Source organism: Ischnura elegans, chromosome 7, assembly GCF_921293095.1.
Source record: "Ischnura elegans chromosome 7, ioIscEleg1.1, whole genome shotgun sequence".
Lineage (NCBI taxonomy): Eukaryota > Metazoa > Arthropoda > Insecta > Odonata > Coenagrionidae > Ischnura > Ischnura elegans.
The window spans coordinates 93,490,696-93,511,184 of NC_060252.1; the positions used below are offsets into that span (position 1 = coordinate 93,490,696).

The 20,489-nt window shown below is 37.9% G+C and overlaps 1 protein-coding gene across 2 annotated transcripts; it reads right to left on the reverse strand.

Annotated features, from left to right (window-relative positions):
* Window positions 1-4,985: 4,985 nt before the first annotated feature.
* LOC124162045 (CRAL-TRIO domain-containing protein C3H8.02) lies at window positions 4,986-12,639 on the reverse strand. 2 transcript variants are annotated; one of them, XM_046538378.1, is made up of 5 exons: window positions 12,554-12,639; window positions 12,012-12,184; window positions 11,711-11,926; window positions 11,420-11,631; window positions 4,986-7,762 (listed from the first exon to the last, which is right to left on the reverse strand). In XM_046538378.1, exons 2-5 carry the CDS (start codon window positions 12,168-12,170, stop codon window positions 7,666-7,668), a joined length of 684 nt encoding a protein of 227 aa, XP_046394334.1. In that variant the 5' UTR covers window positions 12,171-12,184; window positions 12,554-12,639; the 3' UTR covers window positions 4,986-7,665. The 2 variants fall into 2 exon arrangements, with proteins under 2 accessions (XP_046394334.1, XP_046394333.1); XM_046538377.1 differs by having other exon boundaries at window positions 12,012-12,262; window positions 12,554-12,631.
* Window positions 12,640-20,489: the final 7,850 nt, after the last annotated feature.

Here is a 20,489-nt window from a genome sequence, read left to right on the forward strand (position 1 = left end):
CAGTATTATATCTGAAAAAGAGTGTAGAGTGAATGGCTTAATTTTGTGTAGAAAGTAGCATGGGCCATGTTGAACAACAATATATAGGGATAGGTAGTAAAGGTTCTAAGTCCTTTTAACCGAGGCTTAACTTTATTGAATAACATACTGATTGCGTATTTGAAATTTAATACGAGAGCATAAGTTGCTGAGCACTGTAATTGTATGAGATTTAAAAAAAGTGTAAATTTGATTGCAGGTTGGTATTGCTAAATCTGTCATTGCCGAAGTAAGTCATAGATAGGATTATTATAATGGTTTGGCAAATTGGAATAACTTTTTTATGTTGGACCAGTTCTAAATTATGCATACAATTAATTTAAAGATAGAATAGTTACCCAAGATCATAAGATTAAGCACTTTCTATAATCATATACTTCATCCTACTCACATTCTAGTTTTTGATCTTTGAAATTTTATCTTAAATTTTGAAATTCTACTTTTTAATTTTTTGATTCCCTTGAATCCAAACTTAATATTAAAGCAAAAGTTTACTATCAAATAATTTTCAGGTAGGAAGTTGTTAGGGTTATGAAATTGCGATCTTCTTTCTGCTGAAGTGAAATGGTAAGCACTGTTTAAGAGAACTCTTCTAGAAGCAAGAAAAATATTTCCTGAGATAAACTGCCACTTGTAGCAAGATGCACTTCATTAATATAAGAGTAGGCACCTTCTCATAGAAGTCTTCCCTATGAATTAGTGCTAAGTTTTAAGCAATTAATTTCTCTTTAATGGCAAATTGGGCTATTTTTACTACAATCTCAAATCTATATGCCATAGGAAGTGTATATTTTTCCTATTCCAACTTTTTGGCATAAAATGGTGATCATTCACCAAAATTTTAATGTATCTAGTCTTGTGAAGGAAACTGTCAGGATTGAGATAATTTCTTTCTTTATTGAAGGAAGTTGCTTTAAAGATCTAATCGCAAAATTGTCTCGTTTAGTGTAAGCGTTGACTTTGTCGATTCTATTCCTAAAGTATCATAATCCCTCACAAGGTTTTGGTGTAATCTCTTTGACTCAGTTGTTCAACCTTTCTGTCGTAGTTTTTAATTGTGCACTTCCCACTTTCTAGAACATTGGGGCTGATGCTTGCAGTTCATTTTAGTTGGGATGGTTCTAATCGGCACAGTAATTTCTTATGTATGATCTGTTTCTTTTTTTTCAACTTAACTAAAATTGTACTGGGTATGCCCAAGGAGGCATTTTGTGTTACACGAGTGAAACTTGTTGGTTCAGAAGTGTATGTGGTTAGTCTGTACATATGTTTTCTAAGTGCCTACATTAAATTTGTTGAAACAAACTCAAAATTTATTTTCCTATAATGTTTTCTTAAAGTAAAACACCCATATTTTGTTTGCATGTGCATACATGTACTGAAATTACAAATTTTTATGTTGTTTAAATCTGGCTGCTTAAAACACTCAACTTCCTGATGAGAGTTTTCCATTTCTTGTGCCAGTGAGTAATTTACTAAGAAGTTAAAAGCAGATCATGGGAAAAGTGGCATATAGGGTTTGGAGTCTTCAGCCCTGCTGAATTTTTCCCCTGTGGCGACTACCTGTGACACATCTGCTATGTAGACCGTTAGCAAAGGGGTACGTAACTGTCCTCTGACCCTCCATTGTTAGATTCCATGAGGTTTACTGGTAACCAATGATGAATTTAACTTTCTTCATTATAAAAACAAAGTATAAAGCTGATTATAATGAAATATATAGCTTTCGATGCATGAGAATTGACAAAAAAAATCAGTACTTCACACACCACCCAAGCTTCTCCTCAAGCAATTTGTGACTTCATGCCTGCATGGGAAATACAGATCTTAGGTTTTCCTGGCAGTGGCAGCTTGCCTGTAAGGACTCTCGGATGCCGCCCCTCCCAAGGATTTGAAGAAGGAAAAAAAATTAAATACCCATTCAGTTATAATTATACGTCTATTTAACCAAAGTGTTTTTTTCAATCGCATGCATTGAAAATATAGGAAAAAACACGCAAAAATAGTGCGAGAAGTTCGCATTTGTAGCCGTGGGGCACTGGCCATAACGTCCCAATCCAGCACCATGCAGTTCTATGGAGAGTGGTAGTGGTGGGGGCTGCTGGTGCTATGACGCGTCTAAGTTTGTGGCTTATGGAAGTCTTGGGATGCCGCCCGAGCATGCACAGAACGACTTATCTAGTGAGTTGACATTGCCGCGCCACCCGGCGGCGGTATAATCTTGGTGTTGCAGTGCTGCAGAATACCTTGTTTTGGTGACCAGTTGACTTATTATGTGTAAATTGTTTTAATGTAAATAGGCCTAGTTGTATTCGAGTTAATCGAGTAAGTGTTAGCGATTGTTTTGTGTATTAGTGGTATCTATAAACTCACCTACTCACTCAACTAAACTCACTAAACTAACTCACTAAAATACACAAAATATTCTAAATTTTGACCCCCTGGTCGAGTGTGCCCCTCCCAGCATTTGACTCACGAGCCGTCACAGTTTCCTGGTGTATCAGGTGCAGAAAAGTTCCTCGCGTTTTCCACCAGTTGATGTTCTCCATGTCTCCCGACGTTCGAGCAGTGACTTGCTGTTCATCCTCAGGGGATCTTCTGAATCCAAACAGTTTGGTCATCCTGATTGCAACGCCCACACCTCCTTCGAAATTGGTGGACAAACTGAACATTCGAGGAATAGACTCTGATTTCCGATAAACAATAAAAATATCTTCATTAATCTTCGTGAACGGCATAATAGCAAATAATTATGTCCACCACACCGATAATAATGCCTTGAGTGTGATGTTCAGGTTGCCTAATTAGTCACTGAGTACATGCACTCCAATACTGGCATGACCTCCTTTAAAAATAAATTATCAAAGGAGGCCACCCTGTTAATAATATCCTAACTATATTGGGCCTATATTCAGAGATATACATTATTTTTCAAAAGTTAAATTTTTCTCTAGAACTGTTCCGAAATAAAGGGGGTTGTCTTAGAACTGTGCTCATCTTATATATAGTAGCTCGTAAAGTTGTTGAAAAAAATGCATCATAATAAACGAAAAACAAACCTACAAGGTCCCTACTTTTACATGGGAATACATACATTGCAGACCAAAAATTAATATATTCAGTCTTCAATCACTTAGTAGGTATTAAGAAAGAAGTCCTTTGGATCAGAGGGTCTTGTAAGTTGATGTAAATAATTGTTTTGACCCGTAGAAATCACATCATCTTGATTATGTACTTTAAAAATAGGAAAACATAATTTTTTCCAAAATACAATGTAATTCTTTCTCATCAAATTATTTTAGCAGTCTTCTAGGTATTACCACTCATTTAAATCATTATACATCAACATTTCGACAGATGACTCATCCATTGTCATCACTGAAGGTTTCTACGGAATTGTCATAGGATGCTTTCTTCCTCATATAAAAATCTTTCCCTTCTGAAGGTACATTAAATTATGGTTTTGCTAATGGTAGCCTACCATTCCTTCCTTCCCTATTCTGGAGGCTCACTTTGTGGTGGTGCCTCTGTTCCTTTTTTCCTTGCTCTCCACCAGTCCTCCCAAAGATGACTGGGCAAATATCTTTATTGAACTTGATTCCTGGACCTCGTGGTTGTAACCTCTAGAATCCCACTCTGGACCTCCATCCATTGTGGTGAGTGAATTAGTTTGAATCATTAAAAACCCATTGAAATCTTATAATTGTTTTATTAACCCAAACCGATTCAACCACCCAGATGAAAATGTATTAGTTGTCTGTAGGAACGTTATTAATGTATAATGATTTAAACTGGTGTAAATCCGGAGAAGACATCATTGAAAAAAAACTTTTCCCTATTTTCAAAAAGGAGTTCCAGCCTAATGAGCACACTTTTATTGTTTTTCTCATTCCACACCATAACTGTTCATACCACTGGGGAATTTGCTTGATGCATGGCCAGGAGTTTAGCAGAACAACTCAACATAATGGCATTCCTGCCCTGTTCCTCAAATAAATTTCATAAGAAAACATAATTTTAAGCAGAGCTATTGCTTGACATTGATCCTGGTATCAAGTATGTATGTACAAGAGTGTTGACAGATAGGCGGGAGGTAGGCCTCCGACGAGATACATGGACCAGGTGACGAAGAATGTAACTCAGAAGAGTTAAAAGTATGTATTAAAAGATTAGCTGAGGGGATAAATGAGTGGGGAGCTGTGTGAAACCAATATTATGATTGATAACGTAGATCACTCAAAGGGTAGAGCTACCCTTTAGTTACTTTGCAGCTCTGCGAAGTAACTAAAAGCTGGGGCCAAAATTGATACCCCAACTTCAGCTATATGATATCGTATGTATTGGAAAAGGTAAAAGTTAATATTGAAATTATGATAAAAGATTTCTTTAAAATCCTGATACCTCTTCTTCATGAGAATTTGATGTAAAATTTCCAATTGAAATAAACACCACGAAATAAACTGTATATTATCAATCAGATCACCCAGCCAATCAGACTCATCATATTTTCTAGGATTTTCCCATTTCCAATGTAAATCACTTGGGCAGAAGCTGAAATTTCAGCTTCTGCCCACTTAAGTTACTCTTGTTTCCTTTTACTCAGAGGTTGGAGCTCAATTATCCATAGTTGGACTGTAATCTGTAAATTTAATGAAATGTACAGCTTTCCAATGCGTGTGAATTAACAAAAAACATCAGTAATTAGCAACTCATGTACCTTTCTAAGTGTCCCATAAAGAGCCTGGCTAGAAGTTATTTGGAATTAAATCATGGAGAAGTACTGCTTCAGTAGCTAAATGGTGGGAATCTCAAACCAATGAAGAATTTATTGCATTGTAATAGAGTAGGCACCAAACTCTTCCATGTGTAAGTTTACTTTGACACGTCCGCAGCCAATATGATTAAAACATCTTCCTACAAGGGACTTGGAAAATAATACATAAAAATAGTTGTTCAAGTTTTATTTCAATCTACTATATCAGTTCCATCTAAATTCTGGACCAATAAACACCTCTATATACTACTGAAATATACAGCCAAATAAATATGAGTGTATTTCTCTAACATAGAAAGTTAACATAATATTTCCTTTTCTCATAAAAAATATCTCCAAGTAGATAGTTCAATTCCAACATTCTATAGCAATCTTAAGATATGTCATTTGAACAATAAAATCAATATATTTTACTTCTGCAACCAAATTACTATAAAAATCTTTGATTTCAATATAAACAAGTGAACATCAGGTATTTCATTCTCACACAATATAAACTTTTGCAATTCAATGAGAATAGTCAGATGGGTCGAACCATTATAACAAGAAGTAGATTGGTACGCAACAATCACACATTTTTCCTCAAGGAAAGCAGGCCCAGAAAGGATCACCATTCATTCCCTTTACATTTCACGATGACGCAGAGATGTACCAGCACCTCCATGTATCTTATATGCATAGCATAATTTCAGTTATGTATACATGTATTTACTACGGGTATATATTACATTCATAGGATTTGCAAACCATTCCTTCAACACTAAGTCTCTCCTCAGTATTCTTGCCAAGTCTAGTACTCTTTGTAGAAAGATCGATACCACAAAGAAAATATCAACACAATCTATTGCAACTGCCCTAATTTACAAGTTCACAATACTGTGAGGGGAACGCACAGATTACAACAAAATCCCATCAAAATAAGAACAAGCAGTTAAAACAACATGTCACAGCCACCAATGCAGCCAAATATGCAAGAGAATTTCTGGGAAACATAAAAAAATCTGTAGTAAGGCCAAAGCAAGGTTCATACTCTTCAAAATTCTTTTAATGTGGACTGACATCAGGATCTCATATCTGAAAATTTCTCAAACTTAGATGATATTATGTAACAACAACCACCTGTGCTCAAGAGTTGAAATTAAAAAAAAAACACTTGGACTTCGGAAACAAATGTCTATAGAGACAAAGCCCTAATAAGTATGGCCATTTAAGTAAAAACCAATGATGATTTTAAATTTCAGCACTATGCAAACAATACGTATAGCTCGTTTAATGAAATTTATTTTCCAATACATGGAAATAGGAGAAAATGTATAGGCAACCCGGGTCCCACCAGAAGACCCCTGAAGAAAATTTCACAGCGTGAAAATTCCCAGAAAAGAAAATTTCTGTATCCAATGACTTGCTTCCCCATATTTCAGGGTATGGGTCTAGCTGTTACGGCATTTGGCAAATAGTTTGTGTGGACACTTTCATCATAAATATCTCTCTAAAAAAATCATCACATAGTTGAGGGTTCCTGAAATTATAATTAGGACTAAAACTTCAAGTAAAATAAAACGAAAAGATGGGGCAAACAGTTAAATCCCTTTGCTAGCTCATGTTCTAATGGTGATTCAGATTATTTATGTTTAGAACAAAAAATAAAGATCCCACAACTATCTGCATAAGAAATATACAGCTGAACTATAATGTTCGGATGAGATGAATAGGAATATTATCTCAGGTTTGCATACATCATCTTATAGTACATAAAATGTGAAAAAAATGAATCATAGAATAAGAAAGATAATAAAAAAGAATGAACATTATGCATTACTGAAATAGCCCTCATGGAGTAAATTTGCAAGGCCTCTGCCAGAGTCAAAGAGATCATGTCGATCTCCTGTGCTCATACACTTACATACCCGTTTATATTTCGACAATTTTCATTCGTACACTCAATATTGGGAAATGATTTTGATGGAAGAGTACCTGAATATTTTATGGCCCAACTAAATAGCTTAAGATAAGTAATTGACTTTTTGTCACCAATGAAGCACAATTTCCATTTTTAATGGCTTTGTGGAAGTAATAGATAGAACTCCAGCAATCTAACATTTAGACTTTTAGCAAAAATATGGATATTTAATCGGTGTATACTTATATACAATGCATTCAGAAATACAGTCGAAAGTTTCAGTTCACAAATATGGAACCAGATCAATATAGTAATTGAGTGCTGTCTTCAAAACACAGAGTTGTACATCATTTCATAATAAACCACATGCACAATCAAAACAAAAACATCTATGTGCATCTTGTCCACTGCCCTTTCCTCCAAAAAATTTACATTTCTTCCCAATGATTCGCTTTCTACATACACTGGAGGGTTTCCTCACCTGGGCACAAATGGGACATTTTAGTGAACACCTTAATACATTTCTTGACAGCATGATAACATAGTTGATTCAATACTATTGCAGAGATATAAGGCCACAAAATTTAAAAGGAAAAACAAAATTTATAAAACGACATACAAACAAAAGCATACACACCAAAAAGTTTCGATAAAAAATTGGCTACTTTAGCAAAGTTAAGTTGCTGAACAATGAAAAGAGCCACTGTCCATATTAATAAATTAATGCAATTCTAAAAAGGTTTAGCGAAGGTTAAAGCCTCAAGAGATACTCCAATGAAAATACTTCCGCAGAGCCAAAATATACGCCAATTAATGTAAGGAACAATTACTGCAGCATTTAAACACATCACATTACCTCTCACACGATAAGTCAATGGAGTTAATTCACAACGTAAGCCTGAAAACGCTGCCAAGTTACTTAGATCACAGGTCTTCGGCACACTTACACAAATTACATATTATCAGGTAAGATGTCTGGAATCAAATACTTGCACAGCTCTTCCTCACTGTTAATGAAAATCACTTTGCTTGAAGTGTTGTCATCCAGCCTGCAATGGCACAAGTTGACAAAGAATCATTAATTAATCCACTGTGCTACGTACATAGTATAAATCCCAAGGAAAAACTATAAGTCAAAGGATATTGAACTATACCCACTATAAAATGCAATGTACATCAACTCTTGATAATCCATACCAAGAAATCTACATTGAGACTAGATCTTTGCTTTATGATATAAATCTATTCTGGAGAACCGATCAAAAAGCAAAATCCATCGTATTTGAATCAGCATAATTAACTGGACAAGGAATCAGTTTAAACCACTTGCATGTACCGCTACAATAAAAATGTGTTTTATCAGCAAATAAAAGGCATCGAATTATATATGTACATAGTTGATAACATGCTATATGAATGGACACAAAAACTGAAATTCAAATTTTTGAAAATTGAATTTTTCACTTGAAATTTTACATGGAGAACACAAAAAAGCTAAGATCATGTACTGAATCAATTGTAAGTTGAATCCATCGCAAACCAGGTGTTTATAGTAATGGAAAATATCAGATAATGTGAAAAAAATAGAAAAAGCAAAGAGTAAATTTAATTCCTAGGATAGAAAATAGGTACTTCATTCAACCATTAACTGATGATTGGAAATAACATTTATGAATGTGTACATTCTTCAAAGTGAAAAATACGTATTTGAAATAGGAGGATTAACAGCATGAAAATTAAGCAAATTCATTGGGTTAGTATATACTTTTCACCCTTGAAATTTTGTACAGAATAAATCTAAAAAATAGAATAAATCTTGAAAGAATGACGTGCAGACCAAGTAAAAAAAATCAAACCCTCTCCATATAGAAATGGAGGAACTTTTCCCAAAAAGCATGCGTCAGAGGAAGTAACAATTCATGGTGAATCAATGTACCTACAGTACACTCCCGATTATCCGGAGTAACAATGGAGAGAGATGGTACGAATAATCAGAAAACACAGATAACCCAAACTTTCACTTAAATGTCTTGCAATGCTCATAATTTACCAAAACATAAAATATATTATTTATGCAGTTATTCCATTATTTTAGAGTGCCTCCCGGACTCAATAAGAGCTTTCTTTGCCAGTTCGTGATCTTTTTAGCGGTGCGCAGTCACACAATGTGAGGCTTAGAAAACAGGAACATGGTGCTCCTGTGAATGCAGCTAGCGCATGATTGCTTCCTCGGTCCATTTTCTTGTACCAAACTATGACTCTTGACGCCTTGATGACTGTCGATAACGCCGTACCGTCAACTGCGCGATTCGACTCAATTGAAGATACCCATTGAGACCAATGGTTATTTGAAAGCACGGTGCCATGCCGTTGACGACGGCCGGAGCAAAGCCGGCTCGTCTGAAAGCGGCAAAAAGTGGCGGTGCGCCGTCTATGCCTTGAAATACACACGGAGCTACACTGAGGCAGCTTTCAGCCGAAACCATTTATCACCGGCTGCCGTTCCCGGCAAAGCGCCGGGAAATTCAGGCCGCTTTCCGACGAGACGACTCTCTGGATTTCATGGCACTGTGCTGTGAACGGCGGCCCGCGGAAATTCGTCGCGTCGGTGATCGGTCAATGCAGAGAAAAAAATTCATGATTTCCACAAAGAAACACATTCAAGGAAATAAGCAAACTTGTTTGTGAGGAGGTTGTCTAAACCGTGTTCAGATGATGCCTAAAGAGTAGCCAAAATGCCACGGGAATCTGCTGGTTGACTCACTCAAATTACTGGAGGGTTCAAACTATCCTAATGCACACACATTCTATAGAGTTCACCCTTTCACTGCTAAGGATGAAAATATGCGGCAGGACGTTTCTTGACCTAAAAGACGAAAGCCACAAATTTTCGACGGAGATTTTTCTACGCTGAAGAACAAATGCTGAAAATATACATTTCCCAACTCTCCCCCTTTTATGACTGTCGTGGGTTTGCTAAGTCTTAGTTTCGGAATCTAACTGGCGGGATTTAGGCGGTACTCTCAAAATCCGGGAGCAGGTACCGGGACCCTTCGTATTATATTACCCCTCTTTGTGGTAAGGGACCACAGTCAAACAATTGTTCATTCAGTTAGTTTGCGAAATAAATATGCTTCTTTCTCAAAAAATTTAAACTAAGAATTGAATATTTTGTCTTTTGAGCAGCGTTAAAATATTTTCACAAAATTCTACCATAAATATTAACTAATATCTTGATTTCAGTACAAAAATCAACACGGAAATTGTTAATGCATTAAATCTGTTAATACTGACAATAGAGCTTCGTTCAAAATTTGAAAATTCTCTGAATAAAACGAGGAATTCAATTGGAAGTCTGCAATTTACGTGCAAGCAACAATCATCCATAGAGCTAATTCATATAAACAAAGCATGAGTTGACAGCGAACCAATGCCGCTGGTAGGGTTATAAACCGCGAAAGGAGGGAGACCAACTACCCTCGGAGTCCAAGATAATGCAAAGTCCCCACTAGGAAGGATCGAAAAAGGTTGGTGTTGAGAGGGTGTGATTATCCACAAGACCTTTCTTAACAAATGTCCAACATAAATGCTCCATACAGAAGGAACCGAAGAGTCTCATGGAGCTCTGTCCTCAATTCATGCTAAGGAGAGAACTCCACCGTCTCAAAAGAGTTAATTAAGGTAGTTATAAATGAGTCTCCAGGATATTTATGAGAGTACTTTTTTTGATAAAACCACTTATTACATCTGCAAAACATGACAACCTCTAAAGCAGCTGCTCCAGAGTCCATACCTATGCAGATGGCTGAAAAAGCATCAACCAAACTTAGCTCTCTTACGGTAGAGGACCTAAGCAGAAAAATAGGTATTAGAAAAGATTTCAGTTTTTGATCCCCAAGGAGTTCTGACTACAGACGTGAACCCTGACTTAAAGACAAAAAATTCATGGCCTCGAATCAATGGAGACAGAGAAGTTGATGTTGAGGTCAAATGTGGACTCAAAGATTTTTTCCGGCTGTAGCACTGTGTTAACAGATAAGAGAACAAATCTAAAAGAAGACAATTTGATCACAATGGCAATATTTCATTTGAAATTACAGACATTCAAAAGTAATTTCTCTTCTATGTAAGCTGGATATATGGATACGTGAAGGATAAAATATTTAAAATAGGTGAATTCAGTCATCACTCCATGTATATTATTGGCTAAATTATCCCCGGTCAATAATATCTTAAATTTAGGGCACTGGGTGGGCCACTGAATGAATGGCTCTCAATCAGTATCAATTATTTTGACGTTAAAATAACACCGATTTCAGGGCAAAATAACATTGCTTTTGTAAAAATATAACACCACTTTTGGCCATAAAATAACCCCACCTTTTGCATGTCCTTACTCATGAAGTTTGGTACGGGGAAATGGACCTTAGTGAGTGGGGTAATCTGATAGAGTGAGGTCTACGTTCAAACCCCTTTCTGATAAAATAATATTTTGCTAAAGAATTTCCAACTTCTAAAAGAATTATTTTAACAAACGATGAAAACAATAATAAGCCGCAGGGGAAGCAAATTGCCAAATTAATACTTATACACGAATTGGACCGGTGACACAAACCATATTATAATATCATTACAATAATAAGCGGTACAAAATGTAATTCAATTGAAGTTTCAAGGGAATGTTTCAACTTGACATGTTATCTTACCATCCTTTGATTACAGCCCAGCATCCAGAGAACAATGTAGGGGCATTTGTAATCAAGCAGACACCAAGACGTTCAGGATAATGCCGACTCAAGAGCCATATGAGGTTTTTTATCATTTGATAGTCCATACAACTTAGGCCAAAATCCCTTAGGTCAAATACTATACACAAATTGTCAACAACTTCTTCAAAACATTTCTTCGAAGCTTCCTCCTGAAACGTAAAAACGGAATCATTGAGGCTTCTTCCATTGTTATCAACTGCTTGTGGTCAAAAGTAAAACTTATATTACCAGACAATATACGATGAATTTGGTGATTTCATCGATGTCCCTATCATTAACGTCATGATTTTTTGCGGGTATGTAAATGACAGGGCGACCGGACATATCACGATGCCTGAGAACCCTCGCCTTGTTACTTTCCAGATGCTGTTTCACTATAGGGTTATCTACAGTCAGGGATGCAACGTCATATTCTACTTTCCATTTGTTCGTTTTCAAGATAGCCTGAAATAGCAACAGGAAGCAAATTAAATATGCACCAGAGAGATATTATCCAAAAATAATGAAAATTACAACCACTGAGAATTACCTGAAATGCAGCATCAACTGTCTTGAACGCCCTAAGGTATCTCTTCAAAGAAAATTCATTGTGATACTGAAGTGGATCGGCGTCAGATATTAATTTCATTCGACTTTTGAGCTCCTTTAAGTCCTCTTCTGACACATTTTTCACTGGGGTGACCGACATAGCTGGACCGAAAACTGACCCAAAGGGAAAACAAGTACTTATCACTCCAGCATCAGATGATAACACGGAAACAGCTGTTTACCAACACAAACCTAACAGAAGGAAAACATTCAAAGAAAATTGCAAAATGTAGGTGCAGGAAAACCACTTAGCGATCTAACGTGGAATTAAACCGGTTAAGGTGATGAACTAGGTCAAATCATGCCGCTAATATACGCGCGTAGACAGGAGGAAGCTTTCCCCTCACACGAAAATAGACGTAAAAATACATAGTCATTAAGTCAGCCAGAATGCAAAAAGCATCTCATTGATAATGAGCAGTATATTTCGAATAATATGAGAAACTAAAACCTTAACGGCTCAATCATTTATAAAAAACTAACCTTATCAGAGCAAGAGATAATTCATCCTCGACGAAGGGATGGCAGATCCGTGATTTCCGACGTCATTTGTCGAATAAATGCGCGGCGGGCGGGATCCGCTGAAGGACGATGTAGCGCGCAGTCTGAATCGTATCATCGGATATACAATTTTATACTCTCTTAAATTTGACCTAATTTACTCTTCAATGTTCGAAAAGGAAATTTAAATGATTTGAAAGATTCGATATATTTGTAAACTGTGATGAAAATTAAATACTATAGAAATTATGGTGAAAAAGTTCTGCAAGTATTGATAGAAAACAACGACACCTCACGATGAACATTCTTAAAATGAGGATAGAATAGAAGTGAGAGTAAAAAAATATTATACGAATTCAGGATTAAAACGTTTTCATATGTGCGAGGAAGGAAAATATTTTACAAATTTGAAATAAATGATTACCCCAAACGATATCAATTTGCTGTCACGAAGCACAAATAATTAATCGGTAATAAGTGGAAGAACGTAAAAAAGACACATGTGTCTCCTTGCAAATAATTATAAAAGAGATTATAAATTGGTCACCCCTCAAATTGATTAGAAGTTGATTAGCTATTGGTCTAAAACACGGTTTAAAATGTTAGTGTAAATCATAATAATAACAATTTCAATGAAATTATATAACTTATGTTGATTTTGGCAAAAGGAAAAATCGCAGCACTATAAATTATACTTGACTCTTAGAAATTTTCAATTTTAGGCCCGTGTGGGCATAGCCCTTTCGCGTTTATAACATCACTGACTTTTGATGAGCATCTCAGCTACTTCTGCACCTCGCGCATCTGTCCCATATGTGGTCCGTTGTCATAAACTCTCTAACGAGCAACAATTTCCGTCAAAGACTGGTTTTCTCTGAACGACTAAATGAACGAGAACAATAATGACGTCACTGTCTCATGATAAGAGGGTGGCAACTTTTACATTTTTTCATTTTAAAGTTCAGAGGAAATGACTGAATGAGTAAGACTTTTTTCATAATTATTTATCTTTCCCATCCATCTACGGAGTTATCCTAATGAATCGCGATTTTGTTTCTGAGTGAAAGACCCCATTTTCAGCGCTTAGTATTAATTTTTTCACAGTCCCAGTTAATTCCTATTCCTTATTGAGCGGATGTTTCGCGGGCAGTCGCGACAAGGCGGCTGTCCCCCCTCCCACCTCATAATTTCCGGAAAAATTGAAGAGATGGTCTGGAAGGCCTCACCTCCAAGAGAACGATTCGTTTCCGTCGCGTCATCGTTGTTGACTCTAGAAAGAAATGAATCATTAAACGACTCAATTGAAGATCAAAATACTCTCCGAATACGGTGATTTCCTTCGGAAATACGGAATGGTCCTCCTGTGGGTGCTTTTTTTTATTACATAGGATATGGTTTTCGTGTAAATATCTGCTCGTACGGTCCCTTTAAAAAACTTGAACACTGGCTGCTCATTCTAGCATTTCAGGGGCCAAACGGATCAGGGACAGAATCGTCAGGTTATGAAAAAATTCCTTATTTATTTGATAAATACTGCAGGGGATAGGTAAGGGATAAGAGACTGCGCTCCCTTCATTTCTGGAAAAATTAAAATGATGCTAATCTTTAAGGTGGATCGGCAATGACAGTTTATATTTCACACAATAAATAAAAAACTAACAGATTAAAAATAATTTTAACACAAGAAGGGGCATTATGGATTAGACAGCGGTGAATAGGGTAGTTTCCTTCATCAAAGAAAACGAAAGGATTTGATTTCGATTCGTTACCCACCATCAGTGTATTCATAATGTACAAATAATTTGGTTTTAGAATTCCCAGTTTAGACGAATGGCAATGGTCAATTTTAACTGCATTTGAAAAGGCCAGGTTGGCGCCCATGCAATGCCACTCCACGTGACATCACAGGGACCTAGTTTCTATACGAGTAGATAGGAGTTTTAGATCGTCTGAGATTACCAATTCATGCATGAGACACAGAGCTCAGGGAAACATCTCTTAATAATCACCTATTAAAATTGCCTAAGGTCGGAAAGTTTCCTTCGTTTGATAAGGTATTAATAATTCTTATTTAAGCCAAGCGCTATCTGCTAGCAGGGTACTCTACTTCAGGGGTGCAGCTAGGAATTAAGGCTAGGGGGGGTTTCACGCGCAACTAATACAGGGGGATCTGGGGGTATGGAATATTCGCCAGGGTAAGCAGGAAGTGCGGAGGCCCTCCTCCAGAAAAGATTAAGATAAATGGTTCAACATGGTGAGTTTTACTGCCTTCAGAGGGATATTTTATTCATCCTCACCCTATTCTATACTTAATATTAAACCAATTAAGTAAAACAGATTTAACTTAAAAATTTCTGTGAGCTATGGGAGGCTCCCTCTCTGTGCCACTGCTCTACGCTACCGCCAGCAAGCAGCCTTGGTGGCCTCACACAGCAGCTTGCAGACGTCACACGGGCTTTTCCCAGCATTCATACTTAGCCGTCGCGTTTTCGCGCGCTGGAAATTTTTCACTTTTTATTAAATCGCGAAAAATAGATATCGTCATTTAAAAATCTAAAAGCGTGAAGTATGTACTCTAGGAGTAATAATATTTCGATTTAGGCAATAAATAAATAATAGGAAGCTCCCATATTGTTCAGGTAGCATTTAAAGTAGGATTGTAAATAGTAGCAGAGGACAAGATGTCCAGAGTAGGGATTTTTGAAGCCGTGGAGATAAATAAGGACGGGATTCGGTAGAAAAGAGAGCGTTGATAGATGAAAAGACGGAATCGCGGAATGTGAAGCAGAGAGTAATAACTTAAGTGGTGAGGAGGAACATGAAAACGGAAAAGAGGGAGATTTCCTTGGTCCGGAGATAACCGCTAGAGATTCTATACAAAAACATGAGATCAGATAAGACTTGGCTGCTAGTTATGTTGGAGATCCTGAGGGAGGAAAGAATAGAGTCACGGGCATAATATCTGATTGTGAGTGTGGGGATTCGATGGAGGGCTACAGCAAGAAAGAAGTTAACAGGGCGGTTGGGCAAGTTCAGAGTAGTGGGGCAGGCGGTAGACTAAACTGGTGAGCGGTAGACAAAATTAATGTTTGCCACTTGCGTACACATGGATTATTATATAGGCACACGCATTATCGGTGCGCGGTATCGCATACCCCCAAAAAGGCGCCGCGGAAATCAATTCAACCCCAAAACAACGTCCTATATCCTCCCCTGACTCAAAAGGATGAACTGTGATGAAACGGGTTTTCATCGGAACTGGTGGCCATCTCCGTAAAGTCACAAATTTCATGCAGATGCGAGATTGCCGGAAACACGCGCGATGAAAATATGAGGGGTCTAGAAGCCAAGGAGTACAAGTGATTTTCTTCCTAAACACAGTAAGGTAAAGAAATTGATAAAAGAAATATACAAAAACTTGGTGGCCAAGGAATATGAGTGAGTTTCTGTTCTGTGCTGACATCGAGTAGAAATTAAATGCACTAATGAGTATCTCGTTTGTTTAAATCGAAACTTGAAGCTTGGACGCGGTGGAAGGGCTCCATATTATCAATAACAGACACTTTGTTACTTCCAAAAAATATTTATAAAAAATTCTATGACCGTTTTCGGCTGCTACACCATTCAGGGATGCCGACTTACAAAAATATTGGGGGGGCCCAAACCGGGAATTTTGCCCCTGGAAATTTTGTAAGCAGTGAGTTTTAAGTTTTTTAAGCATTTTAGAAGAGTCATCTGATCAAAATTATAACCCTAATAACTCGAATCTTGATATATATTGACACTCCGGGGAAAATTGACAAGCCTGACAAATGTTTTCCTCACAGAGATATCGAATTTTTGAGGGGGCCCGGGCCCACTCAAACCCCATGGAGTCGGCGCCACTGACACCATTATCAAAATCAGAAAATGTTTCTTGTATTTGATAATGGTGTAACAGCCGAAAACGGTCTCATAAATTATTTATAAATATTTTGTGGGAGTAACAAAGAGTCTGTCATTGATAATTTATTTGCTTAATTTATCTAATTTCTGTTCATAACTCTGTTTAGAAAATGAAATCACTTGTACCCCTTGGTTTCTCAGCCCCTCATATGTGACTCACCGATTCTGTTGAGACGGTTCTTCATCCCTCTCATCTCTCCTTCCTTGTTTATTATTTAGTGCCCTTTGAATGACCTCTAACGTCCTAATCGGAACATTTCACGCGTTTGAAGCGTTACCGTCTGAGAATCTTCTTCCACTGGCTTCCTTCTTCCATGGCTGTCGCGTTCGATATGATGAAATCTGAAGCACGAAAGGAGGAATCAGTTCCCATTTGAAAAGCACGCACGAATGCTCTGCCTCGATATCGAACTGCCCGTCCAAATCACATCGGAAGCAAGCGTAGCAGTTTGCATACAGTTATAACTGTTTACTCAATGGGAAACGCGATGTAACTACCATTCCCTGTGCACATTTCGTAAAATACCAAAGTTACGATTTATCACAATGTTCTCACGAATAATTTTCCGGTCTCAGTGGTGGTGTGGTAAAGTCCACGCCTGCCAAACGAGAGGTCGCGGGTTCGAGTCCCGTTTGGATAGGATGCTCCTATCCAGGACATAATTGTTCGTGCTCGCTTAATTGTTTAACCATTGGAAAGCCCCGATATAAAGGCCAACAGGAGATGTTTTCGGTAGTATGGAAATAAATAAAATAAAAATAAGTAAATAAGGTGGATTACTATAAAGTATTTATTAAACACTCTAGCATTCTCCCCTCCCTAAATGGTAATCCCTCTTAAATTCACAGTAAAGTCCGCTACATTTAATGCGATCTAACAATCCTGTTCTCTTTCTTCCTCTCCCTCATTCACCCAACATTCTATCTTCCAACACTATTTTCAACATCCCCTTCCCGTCCAGAGCTTACTCCATCCAAATCATCTGTCACTTCCGTATATCATCTGGAAACTTCTTCTACTTACCCACCATCTCTAGCACTTCGTCGTCCCTCTTCCTCTCCGTCCACTTCATCATCTCCATCCTCCTTACAAGTCAGTACCTGATTATGATAGAAATCTAATCGAAACACGTACAGTAGATTTTGTAAACTAAAATTAAGAGGCCAATACGATATCTTTGTTTTTCATTTTACTCCTAACAAATAAACCACCCCGTAAAAAAAATTCTGGGAGGAGGAACCCTTTTGCTTGGTTTAATTTTCCATGGCCCTGCCAACGCATTCATCTTTCCTCCACTCTTTCAAAAACTAAAAATAAACGACCTTGAAGATGGGTATGGCAACTAAGATTTTAACCCGAGGAAAGCGTGAAGAAAAGGGAAAAATATTGCGATAATCACTAAGCAGACTCCTAAGTTTCACTATAATGTTTAATCCTTTTTGTAAAGGTATAACCGCGCTATTGATCGGAAACATTTGAACATTGCGTAAGCTGGATCGGGAGGGGAAGAAAAGGTCATCGGAACGTTCGCCAACTCGCTTCAGACCGTGTAAAAGCCTGCTTGAATTAAAGTTTTCTTCTCGAAAATTTGCCCCAACGGGCGAGTAAAACTGAGAGGAAATTATTATTTAAGTGTTCTACGAGTTATGCAAGGTTTACAAGGATCGTTTTGAGAGTTAGCTGAGGCAGTCCAGGTTGGACCTGTCCCTTCAGTTAACAATAATGGCGACTGCTTTTCATTCCAACAATAAACCCTATTCTCTTCCTACCCCTCCCTCGTTATCTACCTGCCATAATTTAACCAGAGAAAACTAAAACTGAAATAAATATTGCATAAACCCACTGGAGACAGCTCAATCGGCTGGGACTAGTGAAGCAAAAACAATCCAGATATTCCGGCGAGGCGAAGCCCCTCCCTCGTTTACCTGGAATTCCTCCTGCTAACATGGATGTGAACATTTCTCTGATAAGTACTCATTCCATTCAGACCTTCTATCCAAGGGCGTATCCAGGATGAAAACAAGAGGGGCGGCAAGCCATGGTTGTTCAAGTTGTAGGTAAGATTTAAGCATGGAAAAGGTGAATGAAATCAACATTTTAAGGAAACTGTAACAGCTCTTAATTAGTTTTTAAAATTATTTGCTTGAAAAAAAATTATTTTCCTGAAAGACATTTGCGATTTTTGCTTCTAAAGGGGAGGGGCCAGTTGCTCCTCGCTGGGTACGCCCATGCCTCTATCCCCTTCGAATCTCATCAAGAAGCCTTCTCTCCTTAACCACTTCGTCGTTCCTCCTCCTTTCCGTCCACTTTACCTTCCCCATTATTCTCCACACCCACATCACGAATACCTCTAGCCTTTTATTTTCCTCCTTCCTAAGTGACCACGTTTCTGCTCCGTAAAGCGCTGGTCTCATCAGAATCTTCACCAGCATTTTCTTTAAACTCTTGCATAATGGTGCTCTCATCAGCTTTTTCCTATTTCTGATCTCCTTCCTAATGTATTCCTTTTCCCCCGAGTGCTGCCTAAATGGTCGATCCTGAGATGAAATAAAATTTGCAATTCCATTATTATCTGTAACGAAAGAAATATCAAATGACAGCATTAATTTTTTGTTTGGCCCCATTCTTCAATTAAAGAGTATAAAACATTTATTAGGAGTAGCAAATTTACACATGCGACACAAAATCCGGAAAAATCATATGTACCGAAGCAACAAGGCGGGGACAATTCCTCACAGTATCTTTTCTTATGCACGACCTTATTTTTCGGGCGTGGACGAACTGCGTAGGACACTGATGGACCTGTTCCCCGTCCTCTCGGATAACACAAACACTTCCAGATTTGTCCCGCGATGCCCTTCACTTGTCTTTAGAAGACCACCAAATCTAGCCAGCATCTTTCAAAAAAACTAAACCATTGTCCAAACATAATATTGTCAATTAATCTATTAAACCACAGCCCTCACCCTGTAACCGTGCAAGATGTAAAACATGCCCCATCCCCATTACCAAACCCTTTGCTGCTAAATTCCTCGCCCTCCCTCTCCCTTCAGTGTCAGACCTTTCTTGCAAGACGAAAAAAAATAAATATGCTGCTGTACCAGAAATGCCCCGCTTTTTAAATCGGCTTATCCACCACCCCCTGTGCGTGAATGGGCATCGCTCCTCCTGCAATAGCGTTTCCTCTCTCTCTGTCCCTCTTCCAGTCGCCATACATGCTTCCTGCCACAACGCTCTATTTTACAAGTGTTATAGGTAGTAGTGGATACAGAAAACACTAAAGGGGGCGCATAAGGTATCTTGAGTTGCCTTTACTTTTATCGTAATAAAAATAATCAAGTCACAGACAGAGTAAAAGAAAATTTTAATTAAAGCGATTATACACAATTAAAAGACAAGTGAAACGAGACTCCAGAGCGGGCTCGCGGGGTAACACTCCCGGGGCAGAGTCTATAAGCCTTCGCTTTTCACCTGCGCACCGCGGAAGGGGGAAGATAAGGTAGGAGAAAGGAAGGAAGCGCCGCCGCGATGAGATTCCGACGACGCCTCCTGGGACGGGATAGGGAAGGAAGGGAAGAGGAATCCCGCACCTTCACAAAGGCGGGCGGGTCCTACTACTAGCGAAACCACGATTTAATGTTTCTACAGAAAGGAAAAAATTCCTATGAGGAAGGAAATTCCCACGATTTTCCGCAAATGCACATAAAAGACAATGCCATCTTATGATATAAAAAAGTTACAATAGGGTGGTTACAATTATTTTTTTTTTGCCTAAATCGAAAGATTATTACTCCTGGAGTACGTATTTCACGCTTGTAGGTTTTTTAATGACGATATATATTTTTCGCGATTAAATGAAAATTGAAAATTTTCAAGCGCGCGAAAACGCGACGGCTAAGTATGAATGATGGGAAAAGCCAGTGTGACGTCATTCTGGTTCCCGCTGCCGGCGAGTGAGGTGACCTTGGAGCG